The 24,121-nt window shown below is 46.8% G+C and overlaps 1 protein-coding gene across 1 annotated transcript; it reads left to right on the top strand.

Annotated features, from left to right (window-relative positions):
• Positions 1 to 1,981: 1,981 nt before the first annotated feature.
• Positions 1,982 to 20,729, top strand: LOC144602184 (ARL14 effector protein-like). Its single transcript, XM_078414920.1, has 3 exons — positions 1,982 to 2,191; positions 14,912 to 15,048; positions 20,007 to 20,729. The coding sequence occupies exons 1-3, from the start codon at positions 1,982 to 1,984 to the stop codon at positions 20,233 to 20,235; spliced, it is 576 nt and encodes a 191-aa protein (XP_078271046.1). The 3' UTR covers positions 20,236 to 20,729.
• Positions 20,730 to 24,121: the final 3,392 nt, after the last annotated feature.

The following is a 24,121-nucleotide window of genomic DNA, read 5'->3' as shown; positions in this document are numbered from 1 at the left end:
CTCCTCCCCAGATCCACGCCCATATGGACACTTCTGGACCTCCTCCCCAGATCCACGCCCATATGGACACTTCTGGACCTCCTCCCCAGATCCACGCCCATTCCTCACCGCCAGAGGATGATCAGGTGGAACCACATCTATTCAGGCAAAAAACCATAGGCCACCTCCATAGCACAATAGGGTCCATTCTACCTTTAAATGAGAGAGAAAAGCCACTGATCCAGCCTAGTGTCATACAATAAGTAACCATCGCAAGCCTGTAAAGCTGTTGAATACTTCTTTGTTTGCATCCCTTGCCAAGGTATGCAAATAGTGGCCCACAATGGGCGCTTACAAACTTACAAATCTCCCCCTCCCCCACACCGGTTCCCTTTGTTCTTCCCCCTCTCCCTCTCGGCGGTCCCGCCACGCCGGGTTGTCCATTGTTTTTCACAGCACAGAGGCGTGGCGGTGGAGTTGCTGCCTTACAGCGCCAGTAGGGCCAACTATCTCACTCCCAAATACGGGACAAGGTGACATCACCGCCCTGCGCCCCACGTGACCACACCCAGCCAGCGGCCACCTGCTCCCGCTCCAACAATGGTGGCCGCCCGGGCAGGGAGGCGGGTTGCTACGCAACCTCTGTTAGGCGGCGCCCGGGCCTCCGCACCTACACTGACTGGAAGGTAGGCACAGATTTTAACCAGCATCTGCAGTTTTTTTCCTACTACACTGTTCGGGCCTACAGCACCCTCCCCCCCCCCCCGGGCCTAATATGGGACAAGGGCGGTCCCGTATGTGACAAACCAATTTAGCCCAAAATACGGAATGTCCCGGCTAATACGGGACAGTTGGCAACCCTAAGCGCCAGAGACCCGGGTTCAATCCTGACCATGAGTGCTGTTTGTACAGAGACGATACATTCTCCCCGTGACCGCGTGGGTTTTCACCAGGTGTTCAGGTTTCCTCCCACACTCCAAAGATGTGCAGGTTTGTCGGTTAATTTGGCTTTGGTAAAAATTTGTAAATCGTCCCTTATGTGGAGAATAGTGCCAGCCGTACAGGGATCGCTAGTCGGCACGGCACGGCACGGACTCGGCGGACCGAAAGGCCAGTTTCCGTACTGTCTGTATCTCTAGAAGGATGAGAGGGGATCTTATCGAAACGTATAAGATTATTAAGGGGTTGGACACATTAGAGGCAGGAAACATGTTGGGGGAGTCCAGAACAAGGGGCCAGTTCAAGAATAAGGGGTAGGCCATTTAGAATGGAGATGGGGAAAAACTTTTTCAGTCAGAGAGTGGTAAATCTGTGGAATTCTCTGCCACAGAAGCAGTGGAGGCCAATTCTCTGAATGCATTCAAGAGAGAGCTAGATAGAGCTCTTAAAGATAGCGGAGTCAGGGGGTATGGGGAGAAGGCAGGAACGGGGTACTGATTGAGAATGATCAGCCATGATCACATTGAATGGCGGTGCTGGCTCGAAGGGCCGAATGGCCTCCTCCTGCACCTATTGTCTATACTACAGACGTCTGTGGAGGCCAAGTTAATGGATATGTTGAAAGCAGAGATTGGCGGATTCTGGATTAGTAACGGGTGTCAGGGGTTATGGGGTTGAGAGGGAAACATAGATCAGCCATGTTACAATGTGTAAGAAGGAACTGCAGATACTGGTTCAAAATGGCGGAGTAGACTCGATGGGCCGATTGGCCTCATCCTGCTCCTGTCACTGATGACAAGACTGGGCCTCGGTGACATCGGCCCAGCAACAGTCGCCCCTTCCACCCTATTGGAGGGAAGCCCTCCTTGGTCTGTAATGCCATTGGTCCATCGCACCGCCAGTCAGGCGCTCATCCCGCCTTCGTCAGCATCATCAACCAATCAGCGGCATTGACCCGCCCTCCTGTCACGTGCGATTGGTCAGCCCGACGGTCAATCAGCCACGGGAGCCGCCGCCCTCCGCGCCGATTGGAGGGTGCCTTGATTGGCGGCTCGCGTGGCCAATGGGAGTTGCCAGCTGTCCTGCTCTGCTTCACGGCCATTGGTGGGTTTGGCGGGCGTTGGCGGCGCCACCGGGCGCAGGTCCCGCCCCCCCTCGGTTGGAGCGCTCGAGCGCGGCGTCGCCCAACGGTCGCCCGCGGCCGCCTCGCCTCGCGTCGCCTCGCGTCGCCACGATGCGGAGACTGAAGGGGGACCAGAGGCCGCGGAAGCAGGTGAGCGGCTCGTTGACGCGGAAGGCCTGTGCTGTGGCAGTGCCGGCAACGGTCACGGCCGCGGCTCCCGCCACCACAGCGCCCAACGCGGCCGGAGTGCGCAGTACGTGGCGGCGGTGGGAGAGAGTAGGGTGAGAGGCAGAGGAAGAGGGAATCGGGGCGCGCAGGAGGAGGCGGTGCCGCTCGCCAGCTGACGGCCGCCAATCACTGGGTACTGGCCCCGCCCCCAAGTGCTCGTCCCGCCCCCAACACTGACTCCGCCCCCCCAATGCTGACCCCGCCCTATCATCAGTGTTGACTCCACCCCCAATCCTGGACATGCCCGCCAATGCTGGTCCCGCCCCCAAATGCTGACCCCCCCCCATACTGACTCCACCCCCAAATGCTGGTCCCGCCCCCAATACTGACTCCGCCCTCCCCAATGTTGGTCCCGCCCCCAAATGCTGACCCCATACCCCAATACTGACTCTGCCGCCCCCCCCAATGCTGACCCCCATCCCCCAATGCTGACCCCCATCCCCCAATGCTGACCCCGCCCCATCAGCACTGTTGACTCCACCCCAATGCTGGACACGCCCCCCAATGCTACTCCCCCCCATGCTGACTAATGCAGAGGTTGCAGGATCAATTTATCCCAAAGAGGCGGAAAGACTCTAAGGGGAGTAAGAGACACCTGTGGCTGACAAGGGAAGTCAAGGACAGCATAAAAATTAAGGAGAGGAAGTATAACATAGCAAAGAGAAGTGGGAAGACAGAGGATTGGGACTCTTTTAAAGAGCAACAAAAGTTAACTAAAAAGGCAATACGGGGAGAAAAGATGAGGTACGAGGGTAAACTAGCCAATAATATAAAGGAGGATAGCAAAAGTATTTTTAGGTACGTGAAGAGGAAAAAAATAGTCAAGGCAAATGTGGGTCCCTTGAAGACAGAAGCAGGGGAATTTATTATGGGGAACAAAGAAATGGCAGACGAGTTAAACCGCTACTTTGGATCTGTCTTTACTGAGGAAGATACACACAATCTCCCAAATGTTCTAGGGGCCGGAGAACCTAGGGTGATGGAGGAACTGAAGGAAATCCACATTAGGCAGGAAATGGTTTTGGGTAGACTGATGGGACTGAAGGCTGATAAATCCCCAGGGCCTGATGGTCTGCATCCCAGGGTACTTAAGGAGGTGGCTCTAGAAATAGTGGAAGCATTGGAGATCATTTTTCAATGTTCTATAGATTCAGGATCAGTTCCTGTGGATTGGAGGATAGCAAATGTTATCCCACTTTTTAAGAAAGGAGGGAGAGAGAAAACGGGTAATTATAGACCAGTTAGTCTGACATCAGTGGTGGGGAAGATGCTGGAGTCAATTATAAAAGACGAAATTGCTGAGCATTTGGATAGCAGTAACAGGATCATTCCGAGTCAGCATGGATTTACGAAGGGGAAATCATGCTTGACAAATCTACTGGAATTTTTTGAGGATGTAACTAGGAAAATTAACAGGGGAGAGTCAGTGAATGTGGTGTACCTCGACTATCAGAAAGCCTTCGACAAGGTCCCACATAGGAGATTAGTGGGCAAAATTAGAGCACATGGTATTGGGGGTAGGGTACTGACATGGATAGAAAATTGGTTGACAGACAGAAAGCAAAGAGTGGGGATAAATGGGTCCCTTTCGGAATGGCAGGCAGTGACCAGTGGGGTACCGCAAGGTTCGGTGCTGGGACCCCAGCTATTTACGATATACATTAATGACTTAGATTAAGGGATTAAAAGTACCATTAGCAAATTTGCAGATGATACTAAGCTGGGGGGTAGTGTGAATTGTGTGGAAGATGCAATAAGGCTGCAAGGTGACTTGGACAGGTTGTGTGAGTGGGCGGATACATGGCAGATGCAGTTTAATGTAGATAAGTGTGAGGTTATTCACTTTGGAAGTAAGAATAGAAAGGCAGATTATTATCTGAATGGTGTCAAGTTAGGAAGAGGGGATGTTCAACGAGATCTGGGTGTCCTAGTGCATCAGTCACTGAAAGGAAGCATGCAGGTACAGCAGGCAGTGAAGAAAGCCAATGGAATGTTGGCCTTCATAACAAGAGGAGTTCAGTATAGGAGCAAAGAGGTCCTTCTGCAGTTGTACAGGGCCCTAGTGAGACCGCACCTGGAGTACTGTGTGCAGTTTTGGTCTCCAAATTTGAGGAAGGATATTCTTGCTATTGAGGGCGTGCAGCGTAGGTTCACTAGGTTAATTCCCGGAATGGCGGGACTGTCGTATGTTGAAAGGCTGGAGCAATTATCATATCATATCATATCATATATATACAGCCGGAAACAGGCCTTTTCGGCCCTCCAAGTCCGTGCCGCCCAGTGATCCCCGTACATTAACACTATCCTACACCCACTAGGGACAATTTTTACATTTACCCAGTCAATTAACCTACATACCTGTACGTCTTTGGAGTGTGGGAGGAAACCGAAGATCTCGGAGAAAACCCACGCTTATTGAAACATATAAGATAATTAGGGGATTGGGCACATTAGAGGCAGGAAACATGTTCCCAATGTTGGGGGAGTCCAGAACAAGGGGCCACAGTTTAAGAATAAGGGGTAGGCCATTTAGAACGGAGATGAGGAAGAACGTTTTCAGTCAGAGAGTGGTGAAGGTGTGGAATTCTCTGCCTCAGAAGGCAGTGGAGGCCAGTTCGTTGGATGCTTCCAAGAGAGAGCTGGATAGAGCTCTTAAGGATAGCGGAGTGAGGGGGTATGGGGAGAAGGCAGGAACGGGGTACTGATTGAGAGTGATCAGCCATGATCGCATTGAATGGCGGTGCTGGCTCGAAGGGCTGAATGGCCTACTCCTGCACCTATTGTCTATTGTCTATTGTCTATTGACTCCGCCCCCCCCCCATATGCTGGCCCCATTCCCTAATGCTGACCCCCCCCCTCCAATGTTGACCCCGCCCTCTAATGCTGGCCCCGCATGGCACTGGGATATTAACCTCCCCCCCCCATGCTGGGCCCCACCCCCATGCTGACCCTGCCCCACCACCATGCTGACCCTGCCCCACACTGACCTTAACCATGCCCCCAAACCTGTCCAGGTCACTCTGTTCGCACCCTGACTTTTCTGTCCTCAGTCTCCTCCATTGTCAGGTTGAGGCTAAACGCAAATTGGAGGAACTGCATCTCATATTATGCTCTGGCAGCTTACAGCCCAGTGGTATGAATATTGATTTTTCCAACTTCAAGTAACCCTGGCATTCCCTCTCTCTCTATCCCTCTCTCACCCAAGTCACACCAGCTTCTCGTTTTCGGCCAACAAACAGCTAACAATGGCCAGTTTCCTTTATCATCGTTACTCTTTTGCATATCTTTCATTCATTACAATAGACAATAGACAATAGGTGCAGGAGGAGGCCATTCGGCCCTTCGAGCCAGCACCGCCATTCAATGTGATCATGGCTGATCATTCTCAATCAGTACTCCGTTCCCGCTTTCTTCCCATACCCCCTGACTCCGCTATCCTTAAGAGCTCTATCTAGCTCTCTCTTGAATGTATTCAGAGAATTGGCCTCCACTGCCCTCTGAGGCAGAGAATTCCATAGATTCACAACTCTCTGACTGAAAAAGTTTTTCCTCATCTCTGTTCTAAATGGCCTACCCCTTATTCTCAAACTGTGGCCCCTGGTTCTGGATTGCCCCAACATTGGGAACATGTTTCCTGCCTCTAATGTGTCCAACCCCTTAATAATCTTATACGTTTCGATAAGATCCCCTCTCATCCTTCTAAATTCCAGTTTATACAAGCCTAGTCGCTCCAGTCTTTCAACATATGACAGTCCCGCCATTCCGGGAATTAACCTAGTAAACCTACGCTGCACGCCCTCAATAGCAAGAATATCCTTCCTCAAATTTGGACACCAAAACTGCACATTGTTATTTATCTCTCGACATCCTCGTCTATATCTCTCGTTTCACTTATCCCTAACTAGTCTGAAGAAGGATCTCGATCTGAAACGTCACCCATTCCTTCTCTCCAGAAATGCTGCCCCGCTGAGTTACTCCAGCTTTTTGTCTATCTTTGGTTTAAACCAGCATCTGCAGTTCCTTCCTACACAGGTCTGTAGGTAAATTGGCTTGGTATAAATGTAAATTGTCCCTAGTGTGTGTAGGATAGTGTTAATGTGCGGGAATCGCTGATAGGTGCGGACTTGGTGGGCCGAAGGGCCTGTTTCCGTGCTATATCTCTAAAACGAAACTAAAAATTGTGGAGTCAAAAGGATGATCATTCTGGGATGAGACCCTGAGAGCCTGGATGGGCTCTGCAAATGCTCCTTGGGAGCAGAGGAGATTGAGTGGTGAGATGATAGACGTTTGTCAGACTTTTCCAGGTTGGCTGTTTGTCAAGGACGAGGATATCTGCAGTTCGAAATGGTCTGCATTTCACTGGAGATTAAAACATTGTGGATCACATACAGGCAGTTGAGATTAGTTTGTCTTGGTATCATGTTGAGCACAGACATTGTGGTCTGAGGGCCTCTTCCTGTGCTGTATTTTTTCATGTTCTATGTTCTAAGAAGAACACATGAAAAAATAAGGGTAAAAGTTGACACCAGGCCTTTTAAACCTGCCCCACTGTTCAATCTGGTTCTGTCTCATCTCCCCATATAGACAATAGGTGCAGGAGGAGGCCATTCGGCCCTTCGAGCCAGCACCGCCATTCAATGTGATCATGGCTGATACAGCAGTTCTCATGGCCCTCAATTCTCAATCTTTCAACAAATTATTCATCTCTCTAAGTAACTCTTGTGATCTTGGTCTTCACAACTCACCCAAGATGGTGCCCAAGCCAGGCAACTTTCTGTGTGCTGGTCCCAGAAGTGGATCTACAATCACACATTACAATCACTCCACTCTTTTAAACCTCTACTCCATCAGCAGTTTTTCTTATTTTAACTATGCTACTTTTCTGGACTTTATCTTGCAATAAATGTTACTCCCTTTATAATAATAATAATAATAATAATGCATTAAATTTATATAGCGCTTTTCATACACTCAAAAACGCTTTACAGGGATTTAAAGAACATAGGGAAGTGAATAAATAGATAAATAAGTAAATGAACAGAGAAAGGAGACAGAAGGTGAGGTGACCTTCAGTGGTTGAAGGAAGTACTGAACAGGTGAGACTTCAGTGATGTTTTGAATGTGGTGAGTGAGGAGGAGTCTCACTGCGGATGTCTCGAACAAAAGCTTTTCACTCAACCGTGGCACACATGACAATCAACTACATTTCAACTTCAACATACATTTCCTACCCCGTGAGAAGAAATTCCTGCTCACCTCAGCTTTAGATGACTGCTCACATAAATAAATGCAGTGATTTGGTGATGGACATGGAAACCAAAGCAGACGGAACAAATGGATTCAGACAATTCAGGGGCGGCACAGTGGCGCAGAGGTAGAGTTGCTGCCTTACAGCGCTTGCAGTGCCAGAGAACTGGGTTCGATTCTGTCTACGGGTGCTGTCTACGGAGTTTGTACGATCTCCTCGTGACCGCGTGGGTTTTCTCAGAGATCTTCGGTTTCCTCTAACGCTCGAAAGACCTACAGAGCTGTAGGCTAAATGGCTTGGTATAAGTGTAAATTGTCCCATGAGAGTGTAGGATAGTGTTCATGTGCAGGGATCGTTGGTCAGTGTAGACTAGGTGGGCCGAAGGGCCTGTTTCTGTGCTGTATCTCTAAACTAAACGAAATTGGAAATATTGCAGCCATATATGACTGATGAAGAAGGGAAGATCGGTAGTATTCAATTTCAGCTTGTGGGCAATGCTTTTTTTTGTAGACCAAGTTCTACACTCAATACCCTGCTGATGAAGGCCAATGTACCAAAAGCCTTCTTGATGACCCTATCTACCTGTGACTCCTCTTTCAAGGAACTATGTATTTGCACTCCCAGATCCCTCTGCTCTGCGATGCTCCCCAGGGCTCTGCATGAAAGCGAGATAGATGAGATTATTTCCAACATTGACAATTGTAATTGCACGCTGAGAGATTTATTGAAGGAAAAGGTTTTTGGAGCAAGTGGGCGGCATAGTGGTGCAGCCGTAGAGTTGCTACCTGACAGCACCAGAGGCCTGGCTTTGATACTGACCATGGGTGCTGTCTGTACGGAGTTTGTACGTTCTTCCCTGTGACCGTGTGGTTTCCTCCCACTCTCGGTAAAATTGTAAATTGTCCCTAGTATGTAGGATAGTGTTAGTGTATGCTGGTTAGCACGGACTCGGTGGGTCGAAGGGCCTGTTTCCACACTGTATCTCTAAATTAACCTAAAGACCCACAGTGCAAATTTGTAGAGTTTTTTAATATTGAAACTGGAGAAAAAGCAGAATTTACCTCCAGACATGAATCTGGTTATAAACATTGTGGGTTGAATGACAGTTAAATTTACATTGAGAGAAAAAGTGCATTTCATCTGATTAAAAGCATGATTGTAATGTAGCACAGGAATCCTGAGTGGGATACTTGGTAATAATGATTGCAACGTTGTGGTGATGGCTCCTCTTCTTGGCTGTTTTTAAAAAAATAGGACAAAATTGGAGAACGATTCCTGTTTAACCTTTGAAAGTGTGCCTGGAATTGTCTTTAAAAATTGTTCAACTATTTAAATTATTGAAATCATCCATTGCCTCTAAAACTGCCCAACTATACAGCAATTGGTGGTAAGCAGACCGTGAATTTGAAACTAATCTGAAGATTGATGTCACATACTAGGAATATCATAAAACATCCTTCTGTGGGTTAATTGGACTGTTCAACAAAATACTCTCCGTATCTTCTGTCTCTGAAATGCATAACTTGGAATAGCAGGATGCTCATTTATGAATTCAGAGGACATGCTGTGATTTGTTGGAACTTTTTTGATGGTACAATCTCCTTTCAGAGTCTTAATACATATGATCCGTCGATCGTTGATTCATACAGCACAGAAACAGGCCCTTTGGCCCAACGTTCATGTTGACCAAGCAACCATTGTGCCAGTCCTACACGGATCCCATTTTGCTTAATTCTCCTCACATTCCCTTCAATCCCAGCCAGGTTCTCCTACACATCTGAAGGAGCTCTCTGAAGAAAATCTGAAGAGTCTAAACAGCGTCTGAAGAAGGGTCTCGACCCAAAACGTCACCCATTCCTGCTATCCAGAGATGCTGCCTGTCCCGCTGTTACTCCTGCACTTTGTGTCTATCTTCGGTTTAAACCAGCCTCTGCAGATCCTTCCTACACATTTTGTCTACCACACACCTGTGTACTTGTCGTTAATTTGATGGAGGACCTAAATCTAAGATTGGTAGTTGCAGAACCTGTGTCCTCGAGAGCAAAGCACGAGCAGTTTGCAGCCAATGGTCCTCTCAGGTTGGCTTTGGACCTTTGTGCCATGCCCAGTGGTGGTTTTCCCAATGGATTTCAACTTCTGAGTTTGCAGATTGAGTTTGAGAATATTTCCTGGTATTTTTGGAAAAAGTGAACTGATGTACGGAAATCATGCACGCCACCCAGCTGATTAAATAGTTACTGCTTCAACATGACAAAATTGCTTTTGAAGTTTCATTAAGGCAGAAGAAGAGAAGACCGGACATCATTTATTCGTAGATACTCGAGGAGATGCAGATGCTGGAATTTTGAGCAAAACACTAAGTGGTGGATTAACTCAACTGGTCAGGGTCCTGACCTGTTGAGTTACCCCGGTACTTTATCTTTTATCAATACTTGACAGAGCGTCACGGTGGCGCAGCGGTAGAGTTGCTGCCTTACAGCGAATGCAGCGCCGGAGACCCAGGTTCGATCCCGACCACGGGTGCCGTCTGTACGGAGTTTATACGTTCTCCCCGTGACCCGTGTGGGTTTTCTCCGAGATCTTCGGTTTCCTCCCACACTCCAAAGACGTACAGGTTTGTAGGTTAATTGGCTTGGTAAATGTAAAAATTGTCTCTGGTGGGTGTAGGATAGTGTTAATGTGCGGGGATCACTGGTCGGCGCGGACCCGGTGGGCCGAAAGAGCATGTTTCCGCGCTGTATCTCTAAACTAAACTAAACAAAATTTATCCAGGAGTTGTGTAATGATGACCTATGCTGCTCTTTAAGGTAATAATTGATGTCAGAGAGTCATACAGCATTGAAACAGGTATTCGGTCCAACTTGCCCACACCGACCAACATATCCCATCTACACTAGTCCTAACACTAGTACACTAGCATTTAGTCCATATCCCTCTGAACCTATACTGTCCATGTACCTGTCCAAATGTTTCCTGAACGTTGCAATAGTACCTTCATCCTCTGTCTGCTCGTTCCAGACATCCACCACCCTTTGTGTAAAAAGGTTACCCCTTGGGTTCCAATTAAGTTATTTCCCCATCACCATAACCTATGTCTTCTGATTCGTGATTCCCCTACTTTTGGCAAGAGACCTGATCTATTCCTCACATGATTTTGCACACCTCTATAAGATCACCCCTCATCCTCCTGCGCTCCAAGGAACAGAATCCTAGCCTGCTCAACTTCTCCCTACAGTTCAGGCACTCAAGTCTTGGCAATATCTTCATAAATAGTGGAGGACAGAAAGGAATTTCCAGCATTTATACAACTCACTCTTATTCTGATACAAGCTTGGGTTGGATGCAAGCTGTCTTTGAATGAATAATCAAAATAGAATATAACAGACAGCATAACACAGGAACAAGCCCTTTGCCCCACTGTCACATTATATTAAATTAAATTAGAGTTTAAACTCTAGAAATACAATGTAGAAACAGGCTATCGGCCCACAATGTCCACGCTGACCAGAGATCTCCGTACACTAGCATTATCTACACACTAGGGACAATTTACAATTTTACCAAAGCCAATTAGCCTACACACCTGTACGTCTTTGGAAAGTAGGAGGAAACCGGAGCACCCGGAGAAAACCCACGCAGTCACAGGCAGAACGTACAAACTCAACAGATAGCACCCGTAGTCAGGATCGAACCCGGGTCTCTGGCGCTGTAAAGCAGCAACTCTACCAATGCGCCACTGTGCCACCCCATATAGGTTGTATTAGGCAGCCCCATATTAGGCTGGCACTTTTTTTATTTTAAGCGGTGACTTTATTGAGGTGTACAAGGTCATGGGATGCTTAGTCTTTTACGGTCTGATATTACTGATTAATAATTTATTGTATTGATTATAGTATAAATCTTTGTGTGTTATTCCATTTATGGGCCTATTAAGCTGGCAAATAAGAATGTCGTTGTTCCATTGCCAGTACATATGACAATGAAACACTTAGAAACATAGAAAAATAGGTGCAGGAGTAGGCCATTCGGCCTTCATGCCATTCAATATGATCATGGCTGATCATCAAAAATCAGTACCCAGTTCCTGCTTTGTCCCCATATCCCTTGATTCCTTTAGCACCAAGAGCTTAAATCTAACTCTCTCTTGAAATCATCCAGTGATTTGGCATCCACTAACTTCTGTGGCAGAGAATTCCACAGATTCACAACTCTCGGTTAAAAAGTTTTTCCTCATCTCAGTCCTAAATGGCCTGCCCCTTATTCTTAAACTATGACCCCCTAGTTCTGGACTCCCCCAACATTGGGAACATTTTTCCTGCATCTAGCCTGTCCAATTCCTTAAGAATTTAATATGTCTCTATAAGATCCCCTCTCATCCTCCTAAATTCCATTTAATATAAGCCCAGTCGTATGTCAGTCCCGCCATCCCAGGAATTAACCTGGTGAACCTAAGCTGCACTCCCTCAATAACACTAATGCCTTTCCTCAAATTAGGAGACCAAAATTGCACATAATACTCCAGGTGTGGTCTCACCAGGGCCTTGCACAACTGCAGTAGGACCTCCTTGCTCCTAAACTCAAATCGTCTCGCAATGTGGCGGCGCCTAACGGCTGCGGCTCGCTAGCAGTCTGTTCGTCTTTTTTCCTTTTTTTTTGTTGTGTATCGGTGTTGGGATGGTTTTTGTATTTTTTTTTGGTTGTGTATGTGTGGGGGGTGGTGGTGTGGGTGGGGGGGTGGTGGTGTGGGTGGGGGGGGTGGTGGTGTGGGTGGGGGGGTGGTGGGGGGGGTGGGGGAAACTTTTCTCTTCCTCACGGCGCGGGGTGCGGCTCGGCTGCGGGGCCTAACATCGCCCGGTGCTGCTCGGCCGCTGGACTTTACATCGCCCGGTGCGGCTCGGCCGCGGGACTTTACATCGCCCGGTGCGGCTTGGCCGCTGGACTTAACAGTGCCCGGTGCGGCTCGGCCGCGGGACTTTTCATCGCCCGGTGCGGCTTGGCCGCGGGACTTTACATCGCTGGTGCGGCTCGGCCGCTGGACTTAACAGTGCCCGGTGCAGCTCGGCTGCGGGGCCTAACATTGCCCGGTGCGGCTCGGCCGCGGGACTTTACATCGCCCGGTGCAGCTCGGCCGCGGGACTTTTCATCGCTGGTGCGGCTCGGCCGCGGGACTTAACATCGCCCGGTGCGGCTCGGCCACGGGACTTAGCTGCGCAAGGCTTGGTCGCGGGGCCTTTCATCGCCCGGCTCGGCCGCGAGACGTTTCAGCGCCCGGTGCGATTCGGCCGCGGGGACTTCCATCCCCTTGCGGGGACTGTGCGGGTTGGTCGGGGACGAGCTGTCTGTCCGTGGGCGTGGGGAAGAGAGTGGAAGTTTTGTTGCCTCCATCACATTGAGGGGGTGTTTGGAGTCACTGTGATGGACGTTTGTGTTGGGGTTATGTGTCTTGTGTTCTTTTTTTTATGACTGCTATGTAGTTTCGTTCGGTACCTCGGTACCGAATGACAAATAAAGCTCTGTTATACTGAAGGCCAACATACCATTAGCTTTCTTCACTGCCTGCTGTATCTGCATGCTTACTTTCATTGACTGATGTACAGCCACGCTCAGGTCTCGTTGCACTCTTGACTCCTGATACCTATTTTCTCAGGAAAAGTATTCAAAAACTAGAGGGCATAGGCTTAAGGTGATGGAGGAGAGATTGAGGAGGAACCACAGAGGCAACGTTTTCACTCAGTAGTCCATATCTGAAACGAGCTGCCAGAGGAACCAATAGAAGCTGAGACAATCATAACTTTCAAAAGACGGTTATATAGATGGGACGGGTTTACAGGGTCTTGGGACAAATGCAGGCGAATGGCACTAGCCCGTTGTGTCAACTTGCTCAGCGTGGACCATGCTTCCGCACTGTACAGCTCTATGGCTCTAACCTCTTGCATGCATGTAATCCATTTCCCTTCATATTCACATGCCTATCTAATAGCCTCTTAAATGGCATGTTGATATCTGCTTCCACCACCATTGTTACAGGCACTCACTGCCAGCTGTGTACAAATATGAAGGACATCTCCTTTAAACACTCCTCTCCCACCTTAAGATATGCCTTCTGATCTTTGACATTTCCCCGTGGAATAGAGGTTCTGACAGGCTACCCTACCTGTGCCTCTCATCATTTTATATACTTCCGTCAGGTCTCCCCCTCAGTCTCTGGTGTTTCAGAGAAAATAATCCAAGCTTGTCCAACCTCTTCTTGTAGCCACTCTAGGCAGTCTGAAGAAAAGTCTCGACCTGAAATGTCACCTTTTCCTTTTCTCTAGAGATGCTGCTTGACCAGCTGTGTTACTCCAGCTTTTGGGGTCTGTCTTCAGCACTCTGGTAAACCTCTTCTGTACGCTCGGCAAACCTTCCACATCTTTCCTGTAAAGGGGCAAACAGAATTATAGACAATAGACAATAGACAATAGGTGCAGGAGTAGGCTATTCAGCCCTTCGAGCCAGCACCGCCATTCAATGCGATCATGGCTGATCACTCTCAATCAGTACCCTGTCCGTGCCTTCTCCCCATACGCCCTCACTCCGCTATCCTTAAGAGCTCTATCCAGCTCTCTCTTGAAAGCATCCAACGAACTGGCCTCCACTGCCTTCTGAGGCAGAGAATTCCACACCTTCACCACTCTCTGACTGAAAAAGTTCTTCCTCATCTCCGTTCTAAATGGCCTACCCCTTATTCTTAAACTGTGGCCCCTTGTTCTGGACTCCCCCAACATTGGGAACATGTTTCCTGCCTCTAATGTGTCCAATCCCCTAATTATCTTATATGTTTCAATAAGATCCCCCCTCATCCTTCTAAATTCCAGTGTATACAAGCCCAATCGCTCCAGCCTTTCAACATACGACAGTCCCGCCATTCCGGGAATTAACCTAGTGAACCTACGCTGCACGCCCTCCATAGCAAGAATATCCTTCCTCAAATTTGGAGACCAAAACTGCACACAGTACTCCAGGTGCGGTCTCACCAGGGCCCGGTACAACTGTAGAAGGACCTCTTTGCTCCTATACTCAACTCCTCTTGTTATGAAGGCCAACATTCCATTGGCTTTCTTCACTGCCTGCTGTACCTGCATGCTTCCTTTCATTGACTGATGCATTAGGACACCCAGATCTCGTTGAACTCCCCCTCCTCCTAACTTGACACCATTCAGATAATAATCTGCCTTTCTATTCTTACTTCCAAAGTGAATAACCTCACACTTATCTACATTAAACTGCATCTGCCATGTATCCGCCCACTCACACAACCTGTCCAAGTCACCCTGCAGCCTTATTGCATCTTCCTCACAATTACACACAATCACACTCAAATGCAGCTTAACTTTGACTCTTTTTAATTCCTTCAGGCACGAACCACAAAAGCCCTTAGGTCGTTACAGTTTGCTAATCCAGGCCGTCAGATAACAGAGTTCGCTCCAGAAACCAGTCGAAGAGAGAAACGGAAGCTTCAAACAAAGCAGCCGAGTCAGTCAAATGCAGACAGGTAACATACTTGTGGTGTGTGTGCATTTTATTTAACACACTGAGAAACAAAGGTAAATGAGTACAATGGACCTGGTCTAGACCTGCTTGTGACGAAAGAAAACTATGGATTTGGATGTAAATTAATGGTTGTTAAGGTGGCAGCTTTTAATTTGGGAAAGTTATTAATAAAACATCTGCTGTGGTCAGGATGGGGGAACACACATCTAGCTCCCTCACCCTGAACATAGGATCCCCCCAGGGCTGCGTCCTTAGCCCCCTACTGTACTCCCTGTACACACATGACTGTAGGGCCAGGTTCAGCTCAAACTCCATCATCAAGTTTGCTGATGACACTGTGGTGGTGGGCCGGATCTCCAACAATAATGAGAAGGCCTACCGGGAGGAGGTGGCTGATCTGGCACTCTGGTGTCAGGACAATAGCCTCCTCTTGAATGTCACTAAAACAAAGGAGCTGATTGTGGACTTCAGAAGGGCTAAACATCCAAGGACGTACACGCCACTGGAGATAAATGGGTCTATTGTGGATAGGGTGAGCAGTTTCAAATACTTGGGAGTCCGCATCGCAGAGGATCTGACGTGGGCAACGCACATTGCCGCACTGGTGGGTAAGGCTAAGCAGCGCCTTTACCACCTTAGACAACTGAGGAAATTCAGAGTGTCGCTGAAGATCCTTCATTGCTTCTACTCTGGGGCTGTAGAGAGCATCCTGCCGGCAACATTACAGTCTGGTTTGGGAACAGCTCTGCCCAGGACAGGATGGCCCTGCAGAGAGTAGTGCGTTCGGCAGAACGCACCATGGGAACTACACTCGTCCCCCTGCAGGACCTATACATCAGGAGGTGCAGATCCAGAGCAAGCAAGATCATGAGGGACCCCTGCCACCCCAGTAACGGACTGTTCCAGATGCTACGGTCAGGCAAACGCCTCCGTTGTCACGCTGTGAAAACGGAGAGGATGAGACGGAGCTTCTTCCCACAGGCCATCAGGACTGTCAACTTTGATAACCCCAGAGACTAAATTTTTGTCGACACTTTTTGTGCTATGTTTAGTAACTTATTAACTTTATTTATATGCTGTAACTGTAATTCTTTTTGTGCACAACCCGCAGGCATTGCCACTTTCATTTCACTGCACATCGAGTATGTGTATGTGACAAATAAATTTGACTTGACTTGACTTGACTTGGCAAAAAATAGTGCGAACCCTTGTCCTGAAATTTAGTAATTTATAGATCCAGCTTTGGGTCGACCAAGTTAGTGAAATACCTGATCTTGTTGGCTGCACTTTACTTTTCAAAACCAGATGATTCAAACTGTACGCAAAATGACTTAGCTGGGGATAATTCATATTTAATGAATTTTTAACCAAAATTATTCCTGTACCAGTCACCATAGTTTCCGTGGCCAACTAAACTAAAAATCTTACTTAAAGAAAAAATAAAGATGCAGTGGCTTTACTTTCTTTATTTTAAGCTGTGAGCACCAATGGCAAGAAAAGTCAGTCGCGCATTATTTCTTCAAAATGGTAACCAATCTAACTCTTGCAACTCTTTCTCACTCCTGCTCAGTTTAGGCTTTTTTCATATTATCTAGTTTCTTCTTGGTCCTTCAAGATATATCAGATGATGGAAGAGGGGCAAGTCAAAAGGGTTTGTAAGTTAATTGGCCTTTGTAAAATGCCCCTAGTGTGAGGGGAGTGGATGAGAAAGTGGGATAATATAGTACTAGTGTGAATGGGCGCTCGATGGCTGGCCTGGACTCAGTGGGCTCGGTAAAATGCATAACTGACCATTGTTAATTATCTAGGTGTAAACTAGAAAAGTAGGAAGATCAAGGTTACTATGCTTTTACATCATTAAAGGAACATTCTCCGCCTAAAAATAATCTATGAAAGTCAGTAGTTGAAGAAGAATTCTGCTCAAGGTCAGTCATGAATAATAACTACAGGAGTGGGATGTTTGGAAAGTGGACTTGTGTGTGGGGAAATCAAAATAATTAAGCATTAAGATCTAGAACATTTACATAGAGAAGGAAACAGTATGTCAAAGCAATAAAGTTAGCCTAATGTGTTCCAACATTTAAATTATTCAAAGAGAATTTTTCTTCAGAAGAATGAGATAATCTTATTTAAAATATGTAACATCCTTTCAGGACATGAGGTAGAAGCTGCTACCTCTGTCTAGGAAATCGAGTTTCAGGTAAAGGCTTGACTTCTGGGGATTGAGATGAGAAATTTCATCTTTCAAAGAGTTGAGTAGCTTTGGAATATATTCCCTTAAGGCCACTGGAGGCTTAGTTGAGAAATGTATTCAAGATTGAGATCAATATATCTTTGGAAACAAGGGATACAGTGAAAAGACCAGAAAGCCGAGTTGAGGTAGATGAGTCATGGAGTCACATGTTAATCACTGCACTGTGTGGCTAGCAATGAGATATAATCAATAGGTTTAAAATTCATTTTATGCAACACCACAATGCCATCTTGATATCCAGCTGCAGATGCAAAAGCAAAGATCTGCTTGAGGTTCAGTCAGGATATGACGAAGACATGAAAGAAAGAAACATAGCTGCAGAAAAAGTGCATCTTGTGCTTGTAGGGTCAATTGTTGTGCAGAACAATGTAGGCATTGTCCGCAGAACCTTTTCCCTTCCAGGGTAGGGTGTGAGTTTCATTTGCTCTGCTGAATACTGCCTAGATTCTGCAGCGCAGGGCACTGCAGGTTTAGGTGGGCGAAGGCAGAGAGAGGGTGCAGAAAAGTTGAAGCACTGCAGGTGTACAGACAGAGTGGAGGCACTGGGAGCTTAAGGCCAAGAAGTTATTTTGATGGAGGTGATCCAGCATCGTGATAGTGAATTAAAACAACATGTTACCAATGGCTGAGGGGAGAATAAGAACTAAGATGATTTGTAGAGGATTCGGGATACACGAGGATATCTTTCTTTCACACCGTGACTGTGGTCGGGAATCTGCGATCAGAAAGGTTGTGGAGACTGAGTTGAAGGGAGACCTGATGGATCTTTGTGCCAAGAGACATTGGGGTAAATCTGGGTAATTGGAGTGACAGAATTGTGCACACTGGTACGGGCTCATTAGGCCTGTCTCAAATTCATCATCTTTCCACTGGAGATAGTAGTTGCCCATAACTTCTTTAGTGTACTTCCTATCTGTGATACCAACCTTTGGAAGGGCAAGGGACAGTTGCACGGGGCCATCTCAAGATTCCCTCCTAAGTGGCACAATGTTCACTTCATTTTGACCCAGTGATAACAACTAAGCCAGAGAGTGTTGTTCACTAATCTAGTTTATATCTCTAGTCAAAGATATATACCTACCTTATCGTATGTGCAAGGTGTGTTCAGTGGATAGGTTTCTAAGATGAGGCTGTCCTATAACGAAAAGTGGAATGCCCCTATACTTATTTATTAAAAAATGGACTGAGAAAAAATAAGATTCTGAGAGGGATTGACAGGGCAGCACTGACGCAGCGGTAGAGTTGCTGCCTTAAAGCGCCAGAAACCCGAGTTTGATTCTGACTAAGGGTGCAGTCTGTACGGAGTTTGTACGTTCTCCCCGTGACCGTGTGGGTTTTCTCTTGGTGCCATCCTCATGCAATGAAGCCAGTCACGCCATTTGTATTCAGTTGTCCATAGGGGATCTTGGAGCCAAATTTAGTTCTTTTGGCAAGAGCAGTACCAATTTGACGATTTCTGGAATTTTTGTGAAGAAAACTTTGGTTGACTGGTCCAAAATTCCCTGGGCTTTAATAGAATGAGAGGTCTTAATGAAACATAAAAGCTTCTGTGGGAACTTAACAGGACAGATGATTGTGGGGAATCTAGAATTAGAGAGTGGTCTCAGTAAAAGGATGGTCAGTAACTGAGATGAGGAAGAATTTCTTTCCTCAGAGGGCTGAGAATTTTTTGTGCCAAAATGTTCCAAACCAGAGCTGGAGTTGTTGAATGACTGAGTATTTCCTAAGGCAGACACAATACGCTGGAGTAACTCAGCGGGACAGGCAGCATCTCTGCAGGAAGATAGACACAAAACGCTGGAGTAACTCAGCGGGACAGGCAGCTTCTCTGGAGAGAAAGAATGGGTGACATTTCAGGTTGAGACCCTTCTTCAGACTCATCTCCTAAGCCAAATTAAGCACATGTTTGGATGTGGAGGAACTGAGAGTTGTGAGGATTAGGCAGGAAAGTGCTGAGAACAGCCAACATCCCGTGGAATGGCAGACTAGACTTGAATGTGGCAATACTCCTGCGTTTTATGTTCATCCTTGGGGAAGTTGTTCATTTTGTTGCAGTCTGCTTAGAGTAGAGGCCGTAGATTGCCAGTACTTCCGAGTAGTTTTGGGAATGAGCGACATGCTCATTTGCTTCATTGAACTACAGTTTGTGTGGTCAAATGAAATTGAGGCTTGGGGCAGGGCCAGACTTTGATTGGACTGGTGCCCAAGGTGGGATGCTTTACCTGTTTCCACACCGTACCTGGCCTGAACCGATACTTTTCCCGCCACAAATACTACCTGGCCCATTGAATTCTTCCAGCACTTTATGTTTTGCTTTCAGATTCCAGCATCTGCAATTCCTTGTCGCTCTTTATTTCTCACTATGCTGATGTGTACATGGATGTTCAGACACTGTGGTGCAGTGGTAGAGTTGCTGCCTTGCAGCACCAGTGACCCGGGTTCCATCCTGACTACGGGTGCTGTCTGTACCGAGTTTGTACGTTCTCCCCGTGACCTGCATGGGATTTCTCCAAGATCTTTGATTTCCTCCCACACTCGAAGACGTACAAGTTTATAGGTTAATTGGCTTGGTACAAATATGAATTGTCCATAGTACGTAGGATTGTGCTCGTGTACGGGGATCGCTGGTTGGCGCCGACGCAGTGCGCCGAAGAGCCTGCTTCCACACTGCATCTCTAAGCTAAACATGATGTTTGTTTTTGCAGGCAGACGATGCCCATAAAAAGTAAAGTTTACGACAGTCAAGGACTCCTCATCGTCAGCAAACAGGACCGGTGTGATTGTTTGGACGAGGATTGTTTGGGCTGCTTCTACCCGTGCCCAAGCTGTAAGTCCCAGAAATGCGGCATTGAATGCCGCTGTGATCGGAAGTGGTTGTACGAGCAAATCGAAATAGAAGGCGGTGAGGTAATCCGCAATAAAAATGTGAACTAGGTTGCTGAGGAGTTTAAAAAGATAACCTTTATTTATAAAATTTTAAAATGTGCCATCTTCTGATTGGAAATGTGGCCTTGTCAGTGTTGACATTTGGTCGGCACCTGATCCAAGGTACATTCCAGGAAAAAGAAATCTATTGCAGATCTTAAAAGATATACTTGCATATTTAAAATAATAATGTTAGCAATTCAAATATATGATCAGCAGTGTTAAATGTAACGTGTGCTGTAAGTGCTAAATATTTTCTAGACTTTATCTTGCTCTTCCATTCAGTCAGCTGATTTGAATTGTCAAATTTAAAAAATTTAAAGCAATAAATTATAACTTTAGTAAATAACTTTGAATTACTGGATAATTCAAAATCAGTGGGGAAAAGAAATGTATTTTGATTGTCAAGACTAAGTTGTATCCACCTTGGCTGTCGATAAAGCTTTCTCCTTCCATCGTGGTGTGCTGCTGCATAATAAAGCTGCTGGCTGCTATTTGTCTGACGTCTGGTAAGGATGTTTGATTTTTCTCCAGTTTCTGCCAAAGTGCACAATTTCCTTGCAACATTACCACCATACCCTGTTAACATATAGCAAGTTGGAGCTTTCAAATGTGTCTCGAGAGATTTGATTTTAATTTGACTTTATCAATCAACCTATCAACCTTGCATGTCCAGGAAGTTAATCATGTTTTGTCCCTTGGAACTTAATGATGTCAAATTGCCTTTGTGTACAGGTAAAGGAACATGTGTGCGCATAGGCACACACACACACAAGCACACCCACAAATACGCGCGCGCACACACGTATATGCACGCACACCCACAAACACGCGCACGCACATACATATACACGCACGCACATCCGTATATGCACGGACACCCACAACACGCGCACGCACATACATATACCCACACACACCCACGAACACGCGCACGCACATACGTATACACGCACACACGCACGCACATACCTATACGCATGGACCCCCACAACACGCGCACGCACGTACATATACGCACACACGCACGCACGCACACAAACACGCGCACGCGCATACGTATACGCACACACATCCACAAACACGCGCACGCACATACGTATACGCGCACACACGCACGGACACCCACAACATGCGCACGCGCATACGTATACGCACACACATCCACAAACACGCGCACGCACATACGTATACGCGCACACACGCACGGACACCCACAACATGCGCACGCACGTACATATACGCATGCACACCCACAAACACGCGCACGCACATACAAATACGCACACACATGCACACACACCCACAAACACGCGCATACGTATACGCAAGCACACCCACAAACACGAGCACGCACATACAAACACGTGCACGCACGTACATATACGCATACACACCCACAAACACGAGTAAGCATGTACATATAGGCACACGCATGCACACCCACAAACATGCGCACGCACGTACGTATACGCGCACACACGCACACCCACAAACACGCACACGCACGCACAGTTTAGTAAACTTTTTTCATGGAACATGTCAATAGCTTTATTATGGAACATGTGTTAAAGCCCAACGCTTTTTGCTCTGAAAGAGCGATGATTAGCTGCTAAGCCCTTGAACCACCAACATGAACCTGCTACCAGGTGTAGTGGTGGAGGCAGATACAATACTGGCATTTAACAGGCTTTTAGATAGACATGGATATGAAGGGGTGTGTAGGCAGATGAGATTAGTCTATCTTGGCATCATGTTTGGCACAGACATGTTCAACGCGAGCAGTTGGTGCAAGTGGTCTCGTGCTGTAAATGACTTTCAAGGTGAGGTGCACGAGGCTACATTTGGAGGAGCTCTGAGTTCTTGTGCTGGAGAAGGTTGCAGAAGGAAGGGGGAGACTAAAGGGAATCCATAAACAAAGCCGAGAATGGTCAAATCAAGGTGTTGATGGACCCATGCCAGTAAACAGCCAGAGGCACTGAGGTGCAGACGCTAACAGTCCCCTAAAAATTGACGTTTCGGATCACAACACACTCAGTGGGCTGAAGGGCCTGTTTCTGCGCTGTATCTCTAAACCAAACTAAACTAATCTAAATGTAATTGGAGTTAGTGACATACACCACAGAAACAGAAGGGTCCCAGCCCGAAACGTCACCTATCCACGTTCTCCAGAGATGCTGCCTGACCCACTGAGTTACTCCAGCACTCTGTGAAACGCCACCTATCCATGTTCTCCACAGATGCTGCATGACCCGCTGAGTTACTCCAGCACTTATTTCCACTTGGTGTGTGCCAGCATTGTAGTTACATGAGTGCTCACTAGGTGTCAGTGAAGCATTTACATTTAAGGAGATACACATGGCATCGACATGGAAAGTCTGATCTGGCTGTTTAAACACCCCACTCTGTGCATTAATTATTATCAAATGAGAATGTGATTAACTAGTTCTTCCAACTGACGTAGAGTGAGGGATGAATATTGGTTATCGCTGCTGCTTTTGAAACAGTGTCTTTGGATCTTTTAACTGTGAGAGAGTGGTCGATGTAGTCCTCAGTTCAACATCTCCAATTAAACTAAACAATCTCCAACTAAACTCCAAACTACCTACTGCCTTGATTGCACCACAGATTTCGGGCTTTGTTTTGCTTTTAGTACAAATTACGTTTTTAAAACATTTCTTTAAAAAAAAAAAAGTTTTTTATATTATCCATTGAGTACCGTGTTTACAAACCTGTTGTGCTGCTGCAAGTAAGAATTTCATTGTTCCGTTTCGGTACATATGACAATAAAACACTCTTGACTTGTCTGAAGGAAGAGGCACTTTAAAGCTCTCGCTGAGAAAGCCTGGGCCTAATTTTACAATGATACTAGACCAAGTGGACCCGTTGGGCCCAAACCTCTCCTGCATTGGTGCAGCATCCTCTTCTCCCCCTCCCCTCTCCTCCTTTCCACTCCCCCTTTCCCCCCTTCGCCCCCTTCCCCCCTCCCATCCTTCTCCCCTCCCCTCTATCTCCACCCTATCTCCCCCCTTGCTCTTCCCCATCCCCCCGCTCCATCCCCCTCCCTTCCTCCCCCCTCCCTTCCTCCCCCCTCCCTCCCTATGAGATAGATTTAAACTTTAAAATGTGAATAACTTAAAAAATATAACACCGATTTCAATGACATTTCTTCCACTAGCACCAAAGGGACGACGGTGATTAAGGTGGGCCTAAAGTTGCCGTGTTATCGTGTACCGTTTTGGCTGAACAAACAAACAAACAAGAGTTTTAGTATATAGAGTCCACAACTTGAAGGGAAGTTGATCCTATTCAACTCCACGTGCATCTTTCAGCATGAGGTTGCTCTCTCTGCCAAAGGACCCAATTCCAAGCTAACTACCACTCCCCTTTAGTCCAGAGAGCACAGTCTGAAGAAAGGTCTCGACCCGAAATCCCACTCATCCTTATTCTCTAGAGATGCTGCCTTACCCGCTGAGTTACTCCAGCATTTTGTGTCTGTCTTGAGCATGTTTGATGTATTTTTAGTTTTATGACAGTCGGGATAAATAAAGTTCTATCGTACGGTAAGTGGAAGTGAATGATGCGTCAGTACTTTGATGGAGAGAGCAACAAGTTTACCCCACTGTCTCGACACAGCATGGCTTAAATAAAAACAGATCTTCCGATTAGCATCATTGCTCCATGCCCAAGTTGTGTATAATATTACAACGATACTTCCAAGGTATTCCATCAAAAGTAGAGTGCTTTGAGACATCCTGGGGTTGAGCATATAATATCCCAAGGCAAGCTCTCTCATCCTTGTATGCAAGGGTTGGCACAACTTGATGTTTTTTACACTCATTTCGACAGATAAAATTGATGCTCTGCTTAAGCATTTATTTTCATTTTTATCGAT

Source organism: Rhinoraja longicauda, chromosome 18, assembly GCF_053455715.1.
Source record: "Rhinoraja longicauda isolate Sanriku21f chromosome 18, sRhiLon1.1, whole genome shotgun sequence".
In the NCBI taxonomy this organism is placed as follows: domain Eukaryota; kingdom Metazoa; phylum Chordata; class Chondrichthyes; order Rajiformes; family Arhynchobatidae; genus Rhinoraja; species Rhinoraja longicauda.
This window is presented reverse-complemented; position numbering and strand designations above follow the sequence as displayed.